General features: G+C 49.4%; 3 protein-coding genes across 3 annotated transcripts; 1 reads left to right on the forward strand and 2 right to left on the reverse strand.

Annotated features, from left to right (window-relative positions):
• Window positions 1-45: 45 nt before the first annotated feature.
• LOC147060010 (fatty-acid amide hydrolase 2-B-like) lies at window positions 46-3,494 on the reverse strand. Its single transcript, XM_085906588.1, has 10 exons — window positions 3,403-3,494; window positions 2,888-3,024; window positions 2,359-2,568; window positions 2,063-2,182; window positions 1,859-1,994; window positions 1,672-1,789; window positions 1,470-1,589; window positions 1,266-1,377; window positions 1,015-1,203; window positions 46-959 (listed from the first exon to the last, which is right to left on the reverse strand). Exons 1-10 carry the CDS (start codon window positions 3,492-3,494, stop codon window positions 763-765), a joined length of 1,431 nt encoding a protein of 476 aa, XP_085762714.1. The 3' UTR covers window positions 46-762.
• A 171-nt stretch (window positions 3,495-3,665) lies between these two features.
• Window positions 3,666-7,932, reverse strand: LOC147060011 (fatty-acid amide hydrolase 2-B-like). Its single transcript, XM_085938495.1, has 11 exons — window positions 7,254-7,932; window positions 7,025-7,107; window positions 6,509-6,645; window positions 5,980-6,189; window positions 5,684-5,803; window positions 5,480-5,615; window positions 5,293-5,410; window positions 5,090-5,209; window positions 4,886-4,997; window positions 4,635-4,823; window positions 3,666-4,579 (listed from the first exon to the last, which is right to left on the reverse strand). The coding sequence occupies exons 1-11, from the start codon at window positions 7,437-7,439 to the stop codon at window positions 4,383-4,385; spliced, it is 1,608 nt and encodes a 535-aa protein (XP_085794621.1). The 5' UTR covers window positions 7,440-7,932; the 3' UTR covers window positions 3,666-4,382.
• A 453-nt stretch (window positions 7,933-8,385) lies between these two features.
• On the forward strand, window positions 8,386-15,161 carry tesk1b (testis associated actin remodelling kinase 1b). Its single transcript, XM_085938473.1, has 10 exons — window positions 8,386-8,719; window positions 9,561-9,852; window positions 10,874-10,995; window positions 11,060-11,108; window positions 11,185-11,331; window positions 11,390-11,472; window positions 12,387-12,477; window positions 12,984-13,067; window positions 13,197-13,283; window positions 13,355-15,161. The coding sequence occupies exons 2-10, from the start codon at window positions 9,661-9,663 to the stop codon at window positions 14,270-14,272; spliced, it is 1,773 nt and encodes a 590-aa protein (XP_085794599.1). The 5' UTR covers window positions 8,386-8,719; window positions 9,561-9,660; the 3' UTR covers window positions 14,273-15,161.
• Window positions 15,162-18,368: the final 3,207 nt, after the last annotated feature.

Here is an 18,368-nt window from a genome sequence, read left to right on the forward strand (position 1 = left end):
TAAAAGGAAATAAAATAGAATGACACCGACTGTTAAGACCTTGGTTTTGAAATGTTTTCATTTGTGTGATTAGTGGCACACAAGTCCCGATAGTTGATCAACATTCACGCAAACATCATAAAATGGATTACAAAGGCAACAGATCCAGTTTAACGGCTTAACAAAAAAAAGGAACAAATATAGCAATCATTTTGTGTTCCTAGAACAGAAGAACTCACTGCACACACCCTCTGAGGGAATTGACACAAGGATGAGCTCTTTGTAAATAGAATTTCTGCCACCACCTCTGTGAATTGGTAACTTGAGATCTGTTTGATCATTTGGCAAAAAATGGACACAAAAACTTGACAATGTAACTGTCAGCGCCACGTTCGCTCAAAAGGTCTCAAATGTTAGAAATGATCGAAAACAGCCCGAGTCACTCGATTGAAGCGTTGCCGCAGAAAGCCAGAAAATTTACTAACTAATCGCTCCCCCTAAAAAGTGCGCCACGGTAAAAATAAAGCAACCACCGACTCCCGAGCATCATCTCGTTTACCTTCCGCTTCGAATGAAACTGGTTAATTGTTTTCATAGCTAGCCAACAGGGCGTCACCGTCAGCCGTGACGTCCGCAATTTGCGCTAACAACCAGGCTAAGCGCTAATAAAGCTGCTCCCTCCTATAGCTTGTCCCTGTCCACCGTTTTAGTCCAGCCTGATCCATGAAATGGGGAAATGTCAAATCTGACGGAGAAGCGGCCGTTTTCCCCGGCAACCAGAGCCTAGATCATCTTCATCCGGCGGATGTTGGAGGGAGGCTCTCTCCAGCCTCCGAAGGTCTTCTCCAGGTAGAGCGCCAAGGCCAGCGGCAGCCGATCCTGCAGCTTCCCGCTCACTAACTGCACGCCCATGGGGAGACCCTCCTCGTTCAGACCCAAGGGGCACTGGGTGACCGGCAGTCCCAGAATATTGAAGATGCCTGAGGAAGGAGGTAAAGTAAGGCTGGGCGACGGATCATCAGCGTCACTGCGTACCGGTGTAGGCAAAGTCGAGCGGTTGAAAGAGCGGGTGGTGATGTTTGGGGGCCACCCTGGGATGCGTCGGGTAAAGAAGCACGCCGTCGCTTCCCAGCAGCTGCTCCACATCCTTTTGCAGCTTCTCCTTCAAGCCCACAAGGAAGGCGGAAGGTGTGGGCCAAGATATCTTCTCCAAAATGGCCAGACCTGCACAGGTAAACCATTTTGACTTGCAGTTTGGAAGCACCTCAGCAGTTGTTGACGCTCACCAATGGCGGCCACGGTGTGGTCGGATTTTCCAACGAGGCTTTTCAGCGCCTCCCATATGGGCCACACCGGCCGGCCCGGCTCTCCCAACTCGTTGACGAACGGAACCGGAGGCTGCGGGAGAGAATGGCGGTCATTTGGCGGGCGGGCGGGCGGGCAGGCGAGCGATGCCACACGCGCGGCGGCCGGCCAACATGGCCTCGGACCTTGCCCTCTTTGTCGGGAAGAGCCATGAAGGCGTCCCAGATGCGAAAGCTGTAGCGCAGCTCGGGGAAGCGTACTTCTTGGACCGACACCCCGAGGTCCGCTTTGAGACGCTCCACCACCTGACGGAGAACAGAGGTGAGACGTGTCCCGAGCACGCATTGATTTTTTTATTTTTTTAACGGCGCAGACGTTTTGACTCGCCTGTTTCTGGATTTGTCTGAGTTCTTGGCTGACGGGGAACGTCAGAGGAGAACCGCCGTCGTCGGGGGTGGTAAAAAAACGCAGTTTTTTCAGCTCCACCTTCTCGTTCAGGGACAACCTGCCGCAAGAGACGTCAGCCAGCTAGCGGGCCGACACCGGTTGCGAGCGCTCCGGTTTGGTAGCTCACATAGCTGCGTTTGGCCCCGCCATGATTTTCAGCATAGGCAGCAGGTCCTCGGCGTAGCGGCACATGGGCCCCGAGCCGGCGTACTCCTCCTGTCTGCCCGAGTACGGCGGGTACTGGTTATCGTTGGACACCACACCTGTGAGTGAGGTGAGAAAATGGTGAAATCCTGTAAACGGACGGGAGCGTCAGAGAGCCTCGTCTTACCAGTTGTGGGTTTATGGCCGAAGATCCCGTTGAAGAAGCACGGCATGCGGATGCTGCCGCCGATGTCGGAGCCCAGGCCGATAACGGCGCCGGCGGCGCCCAGCAAGCTGCCCTCGCCACCTTTTGGACAGGGCAGCCGGCCAACATCGGCATTTTTGTCAGTCGCTCGGTGAATTGAATACAGCGTAACTACGACACTACAATCGTAATCGAGCCTTTCGGCGTTAACTCAATGTATGCGTGCAAATATAACAGCTGAGCCTCGTGAAGGTGCGTTTCGAAATTTGAGGACCCACCGGAGCTCCCCCCCGGTATCCTCTCCAGGTCGTAGGGGTTGCGAGTGATGCCGTAGAGGTGGTTGTGCGACTCGAACCACATGCAGCCCTCGCTGGTGTTGGTGACGCCCAGCGGGATGGCGCCCGCCCGCTTGAGCAACGCCACGGGCGGCGCGTCGGCCGCCGCCACCCTTCCTCGCATGCACACGATGCCGGTGTTGTGGGGCATGCCTTTGAGCGCCGAGCGAGGAGCAAAGGTTACGTGATAAGTCAAACATTCATGACAGCACACCGAATTATATTACGCAGGAAGGATTAAGGCAAAAATAAACAGTGAGGAAAGAACAGTATTTGTTTTACAGTATAAGCGGTTTCCCTTCTTTCTTGTTTGTTCTTGCCGCTAATCTTTAAGCTAATTGTAGAAAATACACATGTAAGAATAAATTTAAAAAAAAAATAATCTAGGTAGAACATGGTTGTTTTTTTGTTTTTTTTTCAAAAGCCAGATTAACCTGAACGTTTCTCTCGGGCATCAAAAACAACACGTTACCTTGGAGACCGAAGGACCCTTTGACCGAAAGCGGCACGCCGAGGAAAGGCAGCCGATCGGCCAGCACCTCCTCACCTCCCGATTCCTCATCAATCAGTTTGTCAATTTGCGCCGCTTCCTGGAGCGCGGCAGAGAACCTGGATGGTGAAATAGAAAAAAAAAAAAATGTGGGACCAAACGTCATGAATTGATCCCAATTGAGTAATCGGATGATAAGCGTTCACAACAAAGATTTCGTAATGGCATTGGAACATTTCCTTCCCTACAGAAAATGTTCTGCATCCAATTCATATTTTTATTGTCTTAAGCATAACAAAGAAAACCTCATGTTATTCATAAGATTTTGAATTAACTTTTGAGTTTTTGTGGTGTGGAAGATGAATGAAGAAGTTAATCAGTTCTCGAAAATGCAGTCCGCCCGACCCGTGCATGTTGATGGAATCTATTCTATGCCTAAATCAGGATTTAGCAAAGACGTGCGTAGCTCCTTGGGAGAGGTGTTTGAAGAACCTTACCTGTCTTTGACCACAGCAACATTCACAAGTTGCCGTTTGGGCCGAAACGAGCAACCGGGGAGAGAAGGTCGTTCCTCCTGAGCACGTTTCATTCGTTTGGCCTTCTCATTTAGTTTTGGTCAGAGCGGGACTTTTTGGCAACGCGCCTAGCGGTTTAACGATGGTGCCGTTTTTTGTCGCCTCCTTCCCCTATTCCCCCCCCCCCCCCCCCCCCAGACTAAAAGGAAATAAAATAGAATGACACCGACTGTTAAGACCTTGGTTTTGAAATGTTTTCATTTGTGTGATTAGTGGCACACAAGTCCCGATAGTTGATCAACATTCACGCAAACATCATAAAATGGATTACAAAGGCAACAGATCCAGTTTAACGGCTTAACAAAAAAAAGGAACAAATATAGCAATCATTTTGTGTTCCTAGAACAGAAGAACTCACTGCACACACCCTCTGAGGGAATTGACACAAGGATGAGCTCTTTGTAAATAGAATTTCTGCCACCACCTCTGTGAATTGGTAACTTGAGATCTGTTTGATCATTTGGCAAAAAATGGACACAAAAACTTGACAATGTAACTGTCAGCGCCACGTTCGCTCAAAAGGTCTCAAATGTTAGAAATGATCGAAAACAGCCCGAGTCACTCGATTGAAGCGTTGCCGCAGAAAGCCAGAAAATTTACTAACTAATCGCTCCCCCTAAAAAGTGCGCCACGGTAAAAATAAAGCAACCACCGACTCCCGAGCATCATCTCGTTTACCTTCCGCTTCGAATGAAACTGGTTAATTGTTTTCATAGCTAGCCAACAGGGCGTCACCGTCAGCCGTGACGTCCGCAATTTGCGCTAACAACCAGGCTAAGCGCTAATAAAGCTGCTCCCTCCTATAGCTTGTCCCTGTCCACCGTTTTAGTCCAGCCTGATCCATGAAATGGGGAAATGTCAAATCTGACGGAGAAGCGGCCGTTTTCCCCGGCAACCAGAGCCTAGATCATCTTCATCCGGCGGATGTTGGAGGGAGGCTCTCTCCAGCCTCCGAAGGTCTTCTCCAGGTAGAGCGCCAAGGCCAGCGGCAGCCGATCCTGCAGCTTCCCGCTCACTAACTGCACGCCCATGGGGAGACCCTCCTCGTTCAGACCCAAGGGGCACTGGGTGACCGGCAGTCCCAGAATATTGAAGATGCCTGAGGAAGGAGGTAAAGTAAGGCTGGGCGACGGATCATCAGCGTCACTGCGTACCGGTGTAGGCAAAGTCGAGCGGTTGAAAGAGCGGGTGGTGATGTTTGGGGGCCACCCTGGGATGCGTCGGGTAAAGAAGCACGCCGTCGCTTCCCAGCAGCTGCTCCACATCCTTTTGCAGCTTCTCCTTCAAGCCCACAAGGAAGGCGGAAGGTGTGGGCCAAGATATCTTCTCCAAAATGGCCAGACCTGCACAGGTAAACCATTTTGACTTGCAGTTTGGAAGCACCTCAGCAGTTGTTGACGCTCACCAATGGCGGCCACGGTGTGGTCGGATTTTCCAACGAGGCTTTTCAGCGCCTCCCATATGGGCCACACCGGCCGGCCCGGCTCTCCCAACTCGTTGACGAACGGAACCGGAGGCTGCGGGAGAGAATGGCGGTCATTTGGCGGGCGGGCGGGCGGGCAGGCGAGCGATGCCACACGCGCGGCGGCCGGCCAACATGGCCTCGGACCTTGCCCTCTTTGTCGGGAAGAGCCATGAAGGCGTCCCAGATGCGAAAGCTGTAGCGCAGCTCGGGGAAGCGTACTTCTTGGACCGACACCCCGAGGTCCGCTTTGAGACGCTCCACCACCTGACGGAGAACAGAGGTGAGACGTGTCCCGAGCACGCATTGATTTTTTTTATTTTTTTAACGGCGCAGACGTTTTGACTCGCCTGTTTCTGGATTTGTCTGAGTTCTTGGCTGACGGGGAACGTCAGAGGAGAACCGCCGTCGTCGGGGGTGGTAAAAAAACGCAGTTTTTTCAGCTCCACCTTCTCGTTCAGGGACAACCTGCCGCAAGAGACGTCAGCCAGCTAGCGGGCCGACACCGGTTGCGAGCGCTCCGGTTTGGTAGCTCACATAGCTGCGTTTGGCCCCGCCATGATTTTCAGCATAGGCAGCAGGTCCTCGGCGTAGCGGCACATGGGCCCCGAGCCGCCGTACTCCTCCTGTCTGCCCGAGTACGGCGGGTACTGGTTATCGTTGGACACCACACCTGTGAGTGAGGTGAGAAAATGGTGAAATCCTGTAAACGGACGGGAGCGTCAGAGAGCCTCGTTTTACCAGGTGTGGGTTTATGGCCGAAGATCCCGTTGAAGAAGCACGGCATGCGGATGCTGCCGCCGATGTCGGAGCCCAGGCCGATAACGGCGCCGGCGGCGCCCAGCAAGCTGCCCTCGCCACCTTTTGGACAGGGCAGCCGGCCAACATCGGCATTTTTGTCAGTCGCTCGGTGAATTGAATACAGCGTAACTACGACACTACAATCGTAATCGAGCCTTTCGGCGTTAACTCAATGTATGCGTGCAAATATAACAGCTGAGCCTCGTGAAGGTGCGTTTCGAAATTTGAGGACCCACCGGAGCTCCCCCCCGGTATCCTCTCCAGGTCGTAGGGGTTGCGAGTGATGCCGTAGAGGTGGTTGTGCGACTCGAACCACATGCAGCCCTCGCTGGTGTTGGTGACGCCCAGCGGGATGGCGCCCGCCCGCTTGAGCAACGCCACGGGCGGCGCGTCGGCCGCCGCCACCCTTCCTCGCATGCACACGATGCCGGTGTTGTGGGGCATGCCTTTGAGCGCCGAGCGAGGAGCAAAGGTTACGTGATAAGTCAAACATTCATGACAGCACACCGAATTATATTACGCAGGAAGGATTAAGGCAAAAATAAACAGTGAGGAAAGAACAGTATTTGTTTTACAGTATAAGCGGTTTCCCTTCTTTCTTGTTTGTTCTTGCCGCTAATCTTTAAGCTAATTGTAGAAAATACACATGTAAGAATAAATTAAAAAAAAAAATAATCTAGGTAGAACATGGTTGTTTTTTTGTTTTTTTTTCAAAAGCCAGATTAACCTGAACGTTTCTCTCGGGCATCAAAAACAACACGTTACCTTGGAGACCGAAGGACCCTTTGACCGAAAGCGGCACGCCGAGGAAAGGCAGCCGATCGGCCAGCACCTCCTCACCTCCCGATTCCTCATCAATCAGTTTGTCAATTTGCGCCGCTTCCTGGAGCGCGGCAGAGAACCTGGATGGTGAAATAGAAAAAAAAAAAAATGTGGGACCAAACGTCATGAATTGATCCCAATTGAGTAATCGGATGATAAGCGTTCACAACAAAGATTTCGTAATGGCATTGGAACATTTCCTTCCCTACAGAAAATGTTCTGCATCCAATTCATATTTTTATTGTCTTAAGCATACCAAAGAAAACCTTATGTTATTCATAAGATTTTTGAATTAACTTTTGAGTTTATGTGGTGTGGAAGATGAATGAAGCAGTTAATCAGTTCTCGAAAATGCAGTCCACCCGACCCGTGCATGTTGATGGAATCTATTCTATGCCTAAATCGGGATTTAGCAAAGACGTGCGTAGCTCCTTGGGAGAGGTGTTTGAAGAACCTTACCTGTCTTTGACCACAGCGTTCACCAATGGGTTGACTTGCTGGATGCGGTCGACGTAAGCCTGCACCACCTCCACACTGGACACCTGTACGGACAAAGACGCGTTTGCGGGAAATTGATCGAACAGCTTTAGGACTAAGCCAAATTTCGTATGACATTTGGACTGATGGCTCAATTGTTGTTCTCCATCACCAGAACCGAGACTCGAACCCACTCAGGGAAAGCGTTTACCTCTCGTCGTCGAATTCTCCCGGCGAGTTGCGTCGCTGACACGCAGAGGAGCGGGTTGTCGGGTGGCGGGACCCTCCGCCTATTCTCGGTGGGTCGGGCATACACGAAGCGATATAAGGCGAAGCAGAGGAACAAGAAGGCGTCGAAAAGCCATTTCTGGAGACGTTCGGTTGTACTCAGAGTCATGCTGTCAGTTGAGTCGAGTAAGACCGGCTGGACGGACGCATACTCAGCAGCACCTTTAGAATTAAGTTAACCAGCCAATCAGCGTTGAGCCTTGCTAAGGCTTATGACGTCAGCCTAGAGTCCTCCATCGGTGACACCGGAAACAGCGCAACTAAAGTACAGTTGCCGCGTTTACAAATTAAAATATCTGCTGCTGGAGTTTATCAGCTGATTTTGGGCAAGTGGCAAATCAAAATTCAAGGTTAAGCTTCATTTGTCTCGTCGCCAGCTGATCGCCAGAAATTGAACCACCTGACCTAAGAAGAACCAAACTGGGGATTCATTTGGGATTTCTAGAAGACCCTTTTCCTCTTCTTATGCCAGTAAGAGGCAGAACAATTTAAGGTTTTTCCACGAGATAGCAGGAAGTTCGTGAGAAAATCAAATCAAAATTCAGAAACACTGAATTGGACGAAAGTATAGATGGCGGCAGAGCACAACTTTTGCCCAACCTAAGCTTTTCGCTTTAACATATTTGCTTGGCCCTGCAATGTGTCGAAGGACTATTTATGCCTGAATGAAACTTTTTAACCCTCAACATCGTACCATTCCTCCCAAATGCCACAAGATAGCAGCAAAGCATTTTTTTCCCCATTCAAATTTCTGTTTGAAAAATCTAAACCTAAAAAATGGATCATTAAAAAAATATTCCATCCCAAAACACAAAATTAAATTCCCCCCCCCAATAAAATCTAATTGATTTTTTTTAAATCCATCATGGAAAAAACTATATATGTATACAAAAATGAAAACACACCCACATAATGTAAAGAAAATAAAAATTAAAGATATCATTCTTAAATGTCAAGCAACGTAGAAAATGACGGTTGCGTTCTTACCCGTATGTGATCACGTGAGCAGCAGCTCTCCTACCCGGAAGTGGCACCAAAGCAAACACACCAAGCGCCTTCATATGCAAAAAAAAAAGCGCCGTGGCAGAAATAATCATTTAATTTGCTTTTACCGCATTTCCGACCGACGTGTTGCAATTCAAGCGTGCAGGTAACATTAACTTTGGAGGGGGTGTGGGGGGTCACGTGAGCAGCAGCTCCACCCCCTCCGTAAAAGCCGGCGCTCCCCTCCTCGTGTGCAAACGACGCCACACCAAGCTGGGCCGAGCGAACGAGCGAGGGAGCGAGCGACCTCCGCGGCCTTCGCATGGACGACAGCAAGGGACGGGGACATTGCCTTGAGCTAACACCGGGGCGACGACGTCCTTCTTAGAATTGATTTTCTTGCGGGTAAGTGGGCTACGTTACATGCACGCGCCGCGCCGCCTCTGTGACTTCAGGCCGTTTCCGTCGCAGTTTACGTTGAGAGGCAACCGGGCACCGCAATTGACTAGCAAGCCGGGAGGGGAGGGGTGAGGGGGGGACGAAGGTGCTGGGGGGAGGGAGGGAGCTCTTCCAATCATTCCGATCACCCTCACCGCTTTGGATCAATTTGAAAGCGAGTCTATATCTGCGCGTGCGCGCAAAATGCGGCCGCTGCTAACAATCTGCTGAGTGCAGATAACAGCGACTACACAATCGCTTTTTTTTTTCCTTTTTAAAGAAATACAGTCCAGTATACATATGTGAAATGTTCTGCGGATGTTGTACTTGCCAAAGCAAATGGAGGGCAACATTTAAGAGCACCGTGTTAGTGTAGTTGGCTATTAATTCGACCAACTATTTCAAGCGATTCAAACACGACGTACATCGTTACTATTGTTTACGTTACTAACTATAGGCAATGATTTCATGAGATGACTATTTTTTTTCGAGGGGCAGGGCGGGGTGCTAAATTAATGTTGCCTATTTGTGAAACTAACACCGGATCAAATCCTGAGGAGCTTCATTTAGACAAAATGAGACTTTGTGGGATCTTGGAGCCAAATTTGCTATGTTTCAGTGAGTTCTGCCTCCTTCACCTTGATTTGCTGGCTTCTTCATGCGTATGTTGTTGATTTTCATTGAGATGGGACATGGAGAAGACTTGTATGCACCATATAACCAAATTGATGTCAAGATGCCCACTTGATGTGATGTTTCATGGCGTTCTTGCTTAGTCATTCAGTTGACCGACTTCTACCACTTGCAGCGCTCCACCGGACCGGGCCGCAACCGCAGAGGGCAGCTGTCATGGCACGTCTTAACCTGAGCTCGACCAAATTGTGAAACCGCACTCCCGCTTCTGTCCTATGATGGAGAGGGTGGAGCCGGAAGCAGAACCGGAGGCTGAAACGGAGCCGCCCATGCACAGCGTGCACGGCTCCAACCGGATTCGGCCGTCCTCCTACCGGGCCCTGCGCAGCGCCGTGTCCAGCCTGGCCCGGTTGGACGACTTCAGCTGCGAGAAGATCGGCGCCGGGTACTTTTCTGAGGTGTTCAAGGTAAGGCCCTCCAGTGGTGTCCATGGTAACCACGCAAGCAGCATTTGGAACAAGCCCGTGCAAAACTGCAAGCACCATTGGAGTTGCCAAAGTCAGCCGGGGAAGGCGCAGGGGCGACCCGATGGAGTCCAAGCCCGATAGAAAAGAAACGGATGGATGACTCGCCATGCGATTGTCCTCTAAAGGATCTGGCCATTAGACAGAGCCCATTACAGAGGCCCAGTCCCTCAAGCGTTGCTCATCTTTGAAGAGCAAAACGAGCAGGCAAAATGTCAGCGCCTTCGCTGGCAGACCGAGCGGCGAGGCGAGCACACGAGGTGTCGCTATTTACAATCTTGCAATATTTGCCCCGTTGCGTGTCGTGCTCCGGTCTATCATTTTGACACGGATGACGTATAGGCTCGATTTCTGGGAAAGGCGCTCCCTCACGTAAAGCTAACAAAAATAACTGGCCCGGTTCCACTATTGAGGATAAATACAGGCTAAATGCACCTTTTAAAAAGTGACTCATCCCAACACTGTACGTATGTCTGTATTTAAGAAGCACGTCCAGATTGAACGACAAGGGTTCCGGGATTGACCCCTGGGGAATCTCACAGTTCATATAGCCAATAGCCATTTTTTGTGAAAAAAATGGGAAGATTCTCACCTGAACGAAAATCACATGTGTGAGTGAGTGTGTGCTGTTTTGGAGTGTTGCAATTGTGTCACAACCTCAGGCCAGGTTGTGTTCCTGCAGTGTGCCTGGGAAAGGAAACGAGACTTTTTGTTGGCTTGCTTACAAATGGGCCTGCCCTGCCATCAAGTGTGAAATGAAACAACCTTCTGCAAGATGAATGTTTGCGAGTGAACGCTTGTGTGCGTGCATGATACTGCAGCTGTGTCAAAGGCGGTGCAAGGTTGCGTACCGGACCAGACGTGTTGTGTCTTTTTGTGCGCGTCACTGATGCGCGTACGTGTGAGAGAGCAAGGCGTGCTTTGCCAGCGCTCTAACTAACGTGTGCCAAATGGCGACACGCAGGTGCAGCATCGCGTGTCTGGCCAGGTGATGGCGCTCAAGATGAACATCTTGGCCAGCAACCGGGCCAACATGCTCAGGGAGGTGCAGCTGATGAACAGACTGTCGCACCCCAACATCCTCAGGTGATTCTCGCCGACTCTGCATCTTTTTGCACGGCGCTTGCCTGACGCCGCCTTCCCCCCTCAGGTTCATCGGCGTGTGCGTCCACGAGGGTCAACTCCACGCCCTGACCGAGGTAGGAAAGCGGCCGGGCGTGTGCGCCGGCCTCTCTTTGGATCGGGGCTCAGGGCTCGCGTCCTCCTCTGCCGCAGTACATCAACGGCGGCAACCTGGAGCAGCTGCTGGACAGCGACGTGCCGCTTCCGTGGGGCGCTCGGACGGCCCTGGCGCTGGACATCGCCCGCGGCCTGCGCTACCTGCACGCCAAGGGCATCTTCCACCGAGACCTCACCTCCAAGGTGAGTGGCGACGCGGCCGTCTTCTCAAAGGCAGCCGCTCTGATTGGCTTTCTTTCAGAACTGCCTGGTGCGCTGGGAAGGCGGCGTGTGCTCTGCCGTGGTGGGAGACTTTGGCTTGGCCGAGAAAATACCCGATTACAGGTACGGCTGTTGGAGAGTGACTGTGTGTGTGTGTGTGTGTGTGTGTGTGTGTGTGTGTGTGTGTGTGTGTGTGTGTTGACTTGAGTGTGTGTGTAAAGTGTGTGAATGGGCCAAGCCTCGCCCTCCATAAAAGTGCATTCATTCACGTCCTTCTTATCTTGCCTGTCTTCACGTGCCTGTTAACCCCCCCCCCACACACACACACACACACTAAACGAGGAAGTGAACGGGCCTCTTCTGTCTTTCTTGCGGAGACTCTGGTTATAGACGTGGCCTATTTGGTTGACGCATGTTTGCGCAATGAGGGAGCAGCAGGATGGAATCGAGAGGCAGCCCGTTTTTCCGCACTGCGCACCTCAACCAAAAATTCACATGAGGAAAAAATTGATATTCAACTTCATTTTCTCCTTTTCTTCTAAATGTGCAGTAAATGCGTCATTTACCTCAGCTGTCGACGACGCGGCTGGCGTGTTTGCGCGGGAGGGGACGCGGAATCTAATGACTCCAAATAAGGTCAAAGTATTGCAGTCTGCCTCTTGCGGCTCCTTTTACTACTCTTGTTGATGGAAGCTTTCAGGAGCGGACGAGAAAATGGTCACAGCTTTTCCCCCACTTTATTCTGCCTTTGCCCAAATGAAAGTCTTTTTTTTTTTTTGCCCCCTCCAAAAAACAGTCCGGAATGACAACATGGCCGTTGCAACGAGCGCCACTTTGTGATCAATTCATACGAGGGGTTCTTTTGTCTGGTTGTGGAAAAAAAGTGAAGTGTTGAGAAAGTGCTTGTTTGTCGCCAGTGTTTTTCCTTCCCTATTTCTGAAGCTCACAGTTGCGCAGTGCTCTCACAGAGTGATCCAAAAACGCGATGGTTATTCACAGCTTTGTATTGAACTTTTTTTTGTTTTGTTTCGGCGTAGTGGAGACTCAAACCAGGAACCTTTGGCTGTGGTGGGTTCCCCTTACTGGATGGCACCAGAGGTACTCCACGGTGAGCTGTACAATGAGAAGGTATATATATGTACTAAAAAATTATTTTAAAAAACGATTTAAATGTATTAAAATTTTGTTTATTTAATTTATTTAAAAAAAACTTTTGGGATTTATTTAAAAAAAAAAAAAGTTTACATTTATTTTAAAATGTATTGAAATTTTGACATTTGTATTTTTTTTTTTTTAGAATGAGGTGTTTCAAATTAAAGCTAGGGTTTCAAACTAGGGTTCCGGTTGGGAATTATAAGTAAATACGAAACATGTACTGTGTAAACTAGCACCACATGTACAGTATACCAATAACCTTTCCTCCATAATTACCTGTATTACTGAAACAAATCCTCTTACAATGTCACTTAAATCATGAAAAACCCATAATAAGCCACACTGGACGATAAGATTGTACAAAAAGTAGCGGCTCATAGTCTGGGAAATACGGGATACATATAAAGAGAGAATTTGTTTTGTTGCTTTTTAAAAAAAAAAAAAAAAAAAATTTAAAAGTGCTTTGTTGGTCTGTGTAGGTGGACGTGTTTGCGTACGGCATCATTTTGTGCGAGGTCATTGCCAGGATAAAGGCAGACCCTGACTTCTTACCACGCACCGAGGTATAGTCATTTCCATATTTCCTCTCATTTCCTCATGACCTGTTTTTAATAACGTCTGTTTTTACTGGAGTTGAAAATTCTGGATTTCTTTTTTTTTTTTTTTTTTTTTTTTCTTCTCCCTCCCCACAGGACTTTGGCCTGCACGTGGAGGCTTTCACGCAGATGGTCAGCGACTGCCCCGCCCACTTCTTACATCTGGCCATCGTCTGCTGTAACGTACGTAAAGGCGACACTCTCGCCATCCCAGGCCTGACCGGCTCTGACTCCGTTTTTGTCCGTCCCACCAGATGAGCCCCGAGCTGCGTCCGTCTTTCTCCCAGATCGCCGTCGACCTGGAGCGAACGGACGACGTGCCGACCGCCGAGCGCTCACCGGCCGGCGGCCCCCCGCGCAGACGCTCCTCGGGCCCGCCGCCGGACGTCCGCCTCTCCCGCAGCAAGTCGGACATGCTACGGCCCGCCGCGGAGTCGCCGCCCATGCGGGTCAACCCCTTCTCGCGCCGCGACGACCTCAAAGGTGGCAAGATCAAGCTGTACGACACCCCCAGCAAGTCTGTCATCTCCCTGACTTTCGCCTTGCCCCCGCCGCCTGACCCGCGACGCTGCTGTGAGCTGGTGCCAGGTCGCCAGCGGCGCTGCCACTCGCTGCCGTGCACGCCGCAGCCCTACCTTTTGGCCCGCCCGTGCGACTGCGAGATGCACAGCGAGTGCGACTCTGGGTTCCCTCAGTGTGCGGGATCCCTGTCCCCGGATCAAGAGAAGGGCCAGATTGTGCCGATGGACTGCACCAGCTCGCCGGATACTCTGGACAGCTCGTCTTCGTACTCCAAACTGTCCTCCCCCCCGACTCGCACCTCCACCCCTTCCCGGACCTTCGCTAACGGGTGGCCGCGTTTGGACAATAGCAAAGTGATCCTGAGCGGGCCTTTGGTCTGGAGCGCCGCCCCCGCCGGCATCAACAACAACGGTTGCTGCTCACCTCCCAGCGAGGCCGACGCCCAGTCCCTGGACCACGACGAGGCCATCTCTTGTCCGGCGTGCTGCCTGGCGGGCCTTCGCTTCCCTTTGTCGTGTCTCCGCACGCCGCACCGGAATGTCTACAAGAACCTGAACAGGGACCGCACCGCTTCCCGTGGGCTGCTGTGTCCCAAGAGTCTGCCGGCCTCGCCCTCGCCGGCCGGCGCCGCCCACCGAGAGCCCAAATAAAGGCAGCAGTCCCCTTTGGAATTTGCACAGATTTTAATGCAGCAATATAAAATGGAAGGTTGCAGAAGGGTGGAGACTTTTCCATATCTTTACGGGCAACCATTTGGTGAATTTCAAATTGTAAACTTTGCATGGGAATTAAGTCATTTTAAGTGTCATGTTTTGCGTTCCTACCATGATTTTTTTTTTTGTGTTAAGTTTCTGCTTTATTCCATTAATTTCCATGGAAGCGTTGCAATTTTCCGTAACCCCGCCAGGAAAAATCCCCCCCCCCCAAAATTGATGTAACCCCAGCAATTGTATCCAGATGCCACAAGGTGGTGTCCAAGCTCTGTCGAAATTTCCTTGACACCAGAATGCTTCCCCATGGGCTCGGGTCTTTGCTTGGGTTTTGCTTGCCTGCCGCCCTCTGCTGGGTCGAGGGTAAACCAGACACTCCCCCCTTCCCCTCTGCCCCCTCCCCATGATCGGTCCACAAGCATCCTGTCCAGCATGAAAAGTCGTCGCACGATGCAAAACCACCGATTTCAACGAGGAATGTCAAGCTTAGTATTATTGTCGTAACAATCCTATTTTGGGGATATTTGGTGCTGTTAAGTCTTAAGTTAAGTTGTACGGTGCACCGCGTGTGTGTGTGTGCGCGTGTGTGTGTGTGCGCGTGTGTGCGCGTGTGTGCGCGTGTGTGTGCGTGTGTGTGTGTGTGCTTGCCTACTGTTTAGGCTGTTTTGGTTGCTCTTTAGTCTGTATTGGCACTAGAGATTGCCACTTGAAGCACTTCAACTGAATTCCTGCTGTGATTGAAATTTTCAAGGGAATGAACGGTCCGAGACCCGCTTACAAGCTGTTCGTATTCTTATTTAATTAAAAAAAAAGAAAAAAAGTTGAATTAAAGGAGTATATATAGAATGCTGTGTTTTGTGTCTGTTGTCTTGTCATGTTTTGCTACTGTGTTCAAGGGTCATAGAGATCCACTCGAGGTCATTTAAAAAAAAGCCTTTACAATACAAACATATATATATTTATATATTATTATTTTTTTTACAAAAAATATTAATTATATAAATGTAAGCTTTTCTGTTTTTTGTTTTTTTTATTTGTCATTTGAAAAAGAGGAACACGTGATATCGTTGACAGTTTTCTGGCCACAAGATAACGCTATCCACCGACTGGATCAGTACAGCGCGGGGCGATGAAGTCAGAGGGCAGCCATCTTTCGTTGCCCCTGACAACAAGATGCAGCCGAATCTTTGAGTAGCAGATGAGGCTATAGTGATGAGCATTCCAGTTCTTTTAAGTGAACTGAATCTTTTCAGTCGGTTCACTCAAAAGATTTGTTCAAACAAATCGTTCAACGAATCGTCCCTCCTCACACACACACACACTGAACCTTTCTTTTTCTTTTTTTTTTTTATAAATCAAATAATCAAAATCATTGTCAAAGCTTCACAGAAAGTGAAAAGTGCCACACCCGCCCTCACCCCCACTTTCTGATTGGCTGTTTGATATCTGACGTCACTCGGACACTCCTTTAGGTACACCGCCATTTTCAGGTGTACCTAATCACAGGCCACTTCATTAGGGAAAAAGCTTAAGTGAAAGTGAAAAGTTCCACACCCGCCCTCACCCCCACTTTCTGATTGGCGGGTTGATCTGTGACGTCACTCAGACACTCCATTAGGTACACCGCCATTTTCAGGTGTACCTAATCACAGGCCACTTCATTAGGGAAAAATCATGGTCAAAACTTTAATGAAAGTGAAAAGTGCCACACCCGCCCTCACCCCCACTTTCTGATTGGCTGTTTGGTCTGTGACGTCACTCGGACACTCTATTAGGTACACCGCCATTTTCAGCTGTACCCAATAACAAGTCAAGTCAAGTCAAGTTTATTTGTATAGCCCTAAATCACAAGCGCCACACCCGCCCTCACCCCCACGTTCTGATTGGCTGGTTGATTTGTGACGTCATTTGGACACTCCATTGGATACACCGACTTTTTCAGGAAAAATCATGGCCAAAGCTTAAGTGAAAGTGAAAAGTGCCATACCCGTCCTCACCCCCACTTTATGATTGGCTGGTTGATCTGTGACGTCATGGACACTCTATTAGGTACCCTGCCATTTTCAGGTGAACCTAATAACAGGCCACTTCATTCGGGAAAAATCATGGTCAAAGTTTAAATGAAAGTGAAAAGTGCCACACCCGCCCTCACCCCCACTTTCTGATTGGCTGTTTGATTTGTGACGTCACTCGGACACTCCATTAGGTACACCGCCTTTTTCAGGTGTACCTAATAACAGGTCACTTCATTAGGGAAAAATCATGGTCAAAGCTTAAATGAAAGTGAAAAGTGCCACACCCGCCCTCACCCCCAATTTCTGATTGGCTGTTTGATTTGTGATGTCATTCGGACACTTTATTAGGTACACCGCCATTTTCAGGTGTACCTAATCACAGGCCACTTTATTAGGGAAAAAACTTAAGTGAAAGTGAAAAGTGCCACACCCGCCCTCACCCCACCTCCTGATTGGCTGATTGATGTGTGACGTCACTTGGACACTCCATTAGGTACACCGCCATTTTCAGGTGTTCCTAATCACAGGCCAATTCATTAGGGAAAAATCATGGTCAACGCTTAAATGAAAGTGAAAAGTGCCACACCCGCCCTCAACCCCACTTTCTGATTGGCTGTTTGATCTGTGACGTCACTCGGACACTCCATTAGGTACACTGCCATTTTCAGGTGTACCCAATCACAGGCCACTTCATTAGGGAAAAATCATGGTCAAAGCTTAAATTAAAGTGAAAAGTGCCACACCCGCCCTCACCCCCACTTTCTGATTGGCTGTTGGATCTGTGACGTCATTTGGACACTCCATTAGGTACACCGCAATTTTCAAGTGTTCCTACTCAGCCCACTTTATTAGGGAAAAAGCTTAAGTAAAAGTGAAAAGTTCCACACCCGCCCTCACACCCCCACTTTCTGATTGGCTGTTGGATCTGTGACGTCACTCTGACACTCCATTCGGTACACCGCCATTTTCAGGTGTTCCAAATAACAGGCCACTTCATTAGGGAAAAATCATGGTCAAGGCTTCACGGAAAGTGAAAAGTGCCACGCCCACCCTCACCCCCACTTTCTGATTGGCTGTTTGATCTTTGACGTCATTCAGACACTCTATTAGGTACACCGCCATTTTTAGGTGTAGCTAATCACAGGCCACTTCATTAGGGAAAAAGCTTAAGTGAAAGTGAAAAGTGCCACACCCGCCCTCACCCCCACTTTCTGATTGGCTGGTTGATCTGTGACGTCATGCAGACACTATTAGGTACCCCGCCATTTTCAGGTGAACCTAATAACAGGCCACTTCATTAGGGAAAAATCATGGTCAAAGCTTAAATGAAAGTGAAAAGTGCCACACCCGCCCTCACCCCCACTTTCTGATTGGCTGTTTGATTTGTGACGTCACCCGGACACTCTATTAGGTACACCGTCATTTTAATTTTAATTGGCGAATATAAAAACAGGGAATAAAACACCAGACAAGTTTTAACATAAATGTTTATTGAAATAATAAGAAGAATAAAAGTAAATTTCAAACCAATGTGAAATAGCAGTAGATATATTGGATAACAATATTTAGGCGTATTAATGCCTACACGTTACTTAAAAACTACTATAAGTGTTATAAAATCAAGATTAGCCAAAGAGAAGCATAATCTTATCGTTGTTGCATAACGGCGCATCCCTTCATGCAATAAAGTTAGCCGTTAGCTTGGAGAAAACGTGCATAAAAGAAGTGCTTTTCAGTGAGTAGTTCTTTCTTTCCTAGGCAAATCGTAAATCGACATTTCGCCTTCCATAGTTCACGCCAGGAGGGAGACTCAACACGTTCACTGACTGATCCGTTGATGCACTGGAAGGACGGCAGTTCACCCATTGACTCGTTCGCGAACGGGAAAGTCAGGATTCGTTCCCTCACTGATCAGTTCTCGCGATGAACTGGAAATGCAAATCACTCACTCACTCACTCACTCACTCACTCACTCACTCACTCACTCACTCACTCACTCACTCACTCACAGATCCGTTCGG

Source organism: Syngnathus leptorhynchus, chromosome 2 (assembly GCF_054491065.1).
Source record: "Syngnathus leptorhynchus isolate UIUO chromosome 2, UIUO_Slep, whole genome shotgun sequence".
NCBI classification, from domain to species: Eukaryota; Metazoa; Chordata; class Actinopteri; order Syngnathiformes; family Syngnathidae; genus Syngnathus; species Syngnathus leptorhynchus.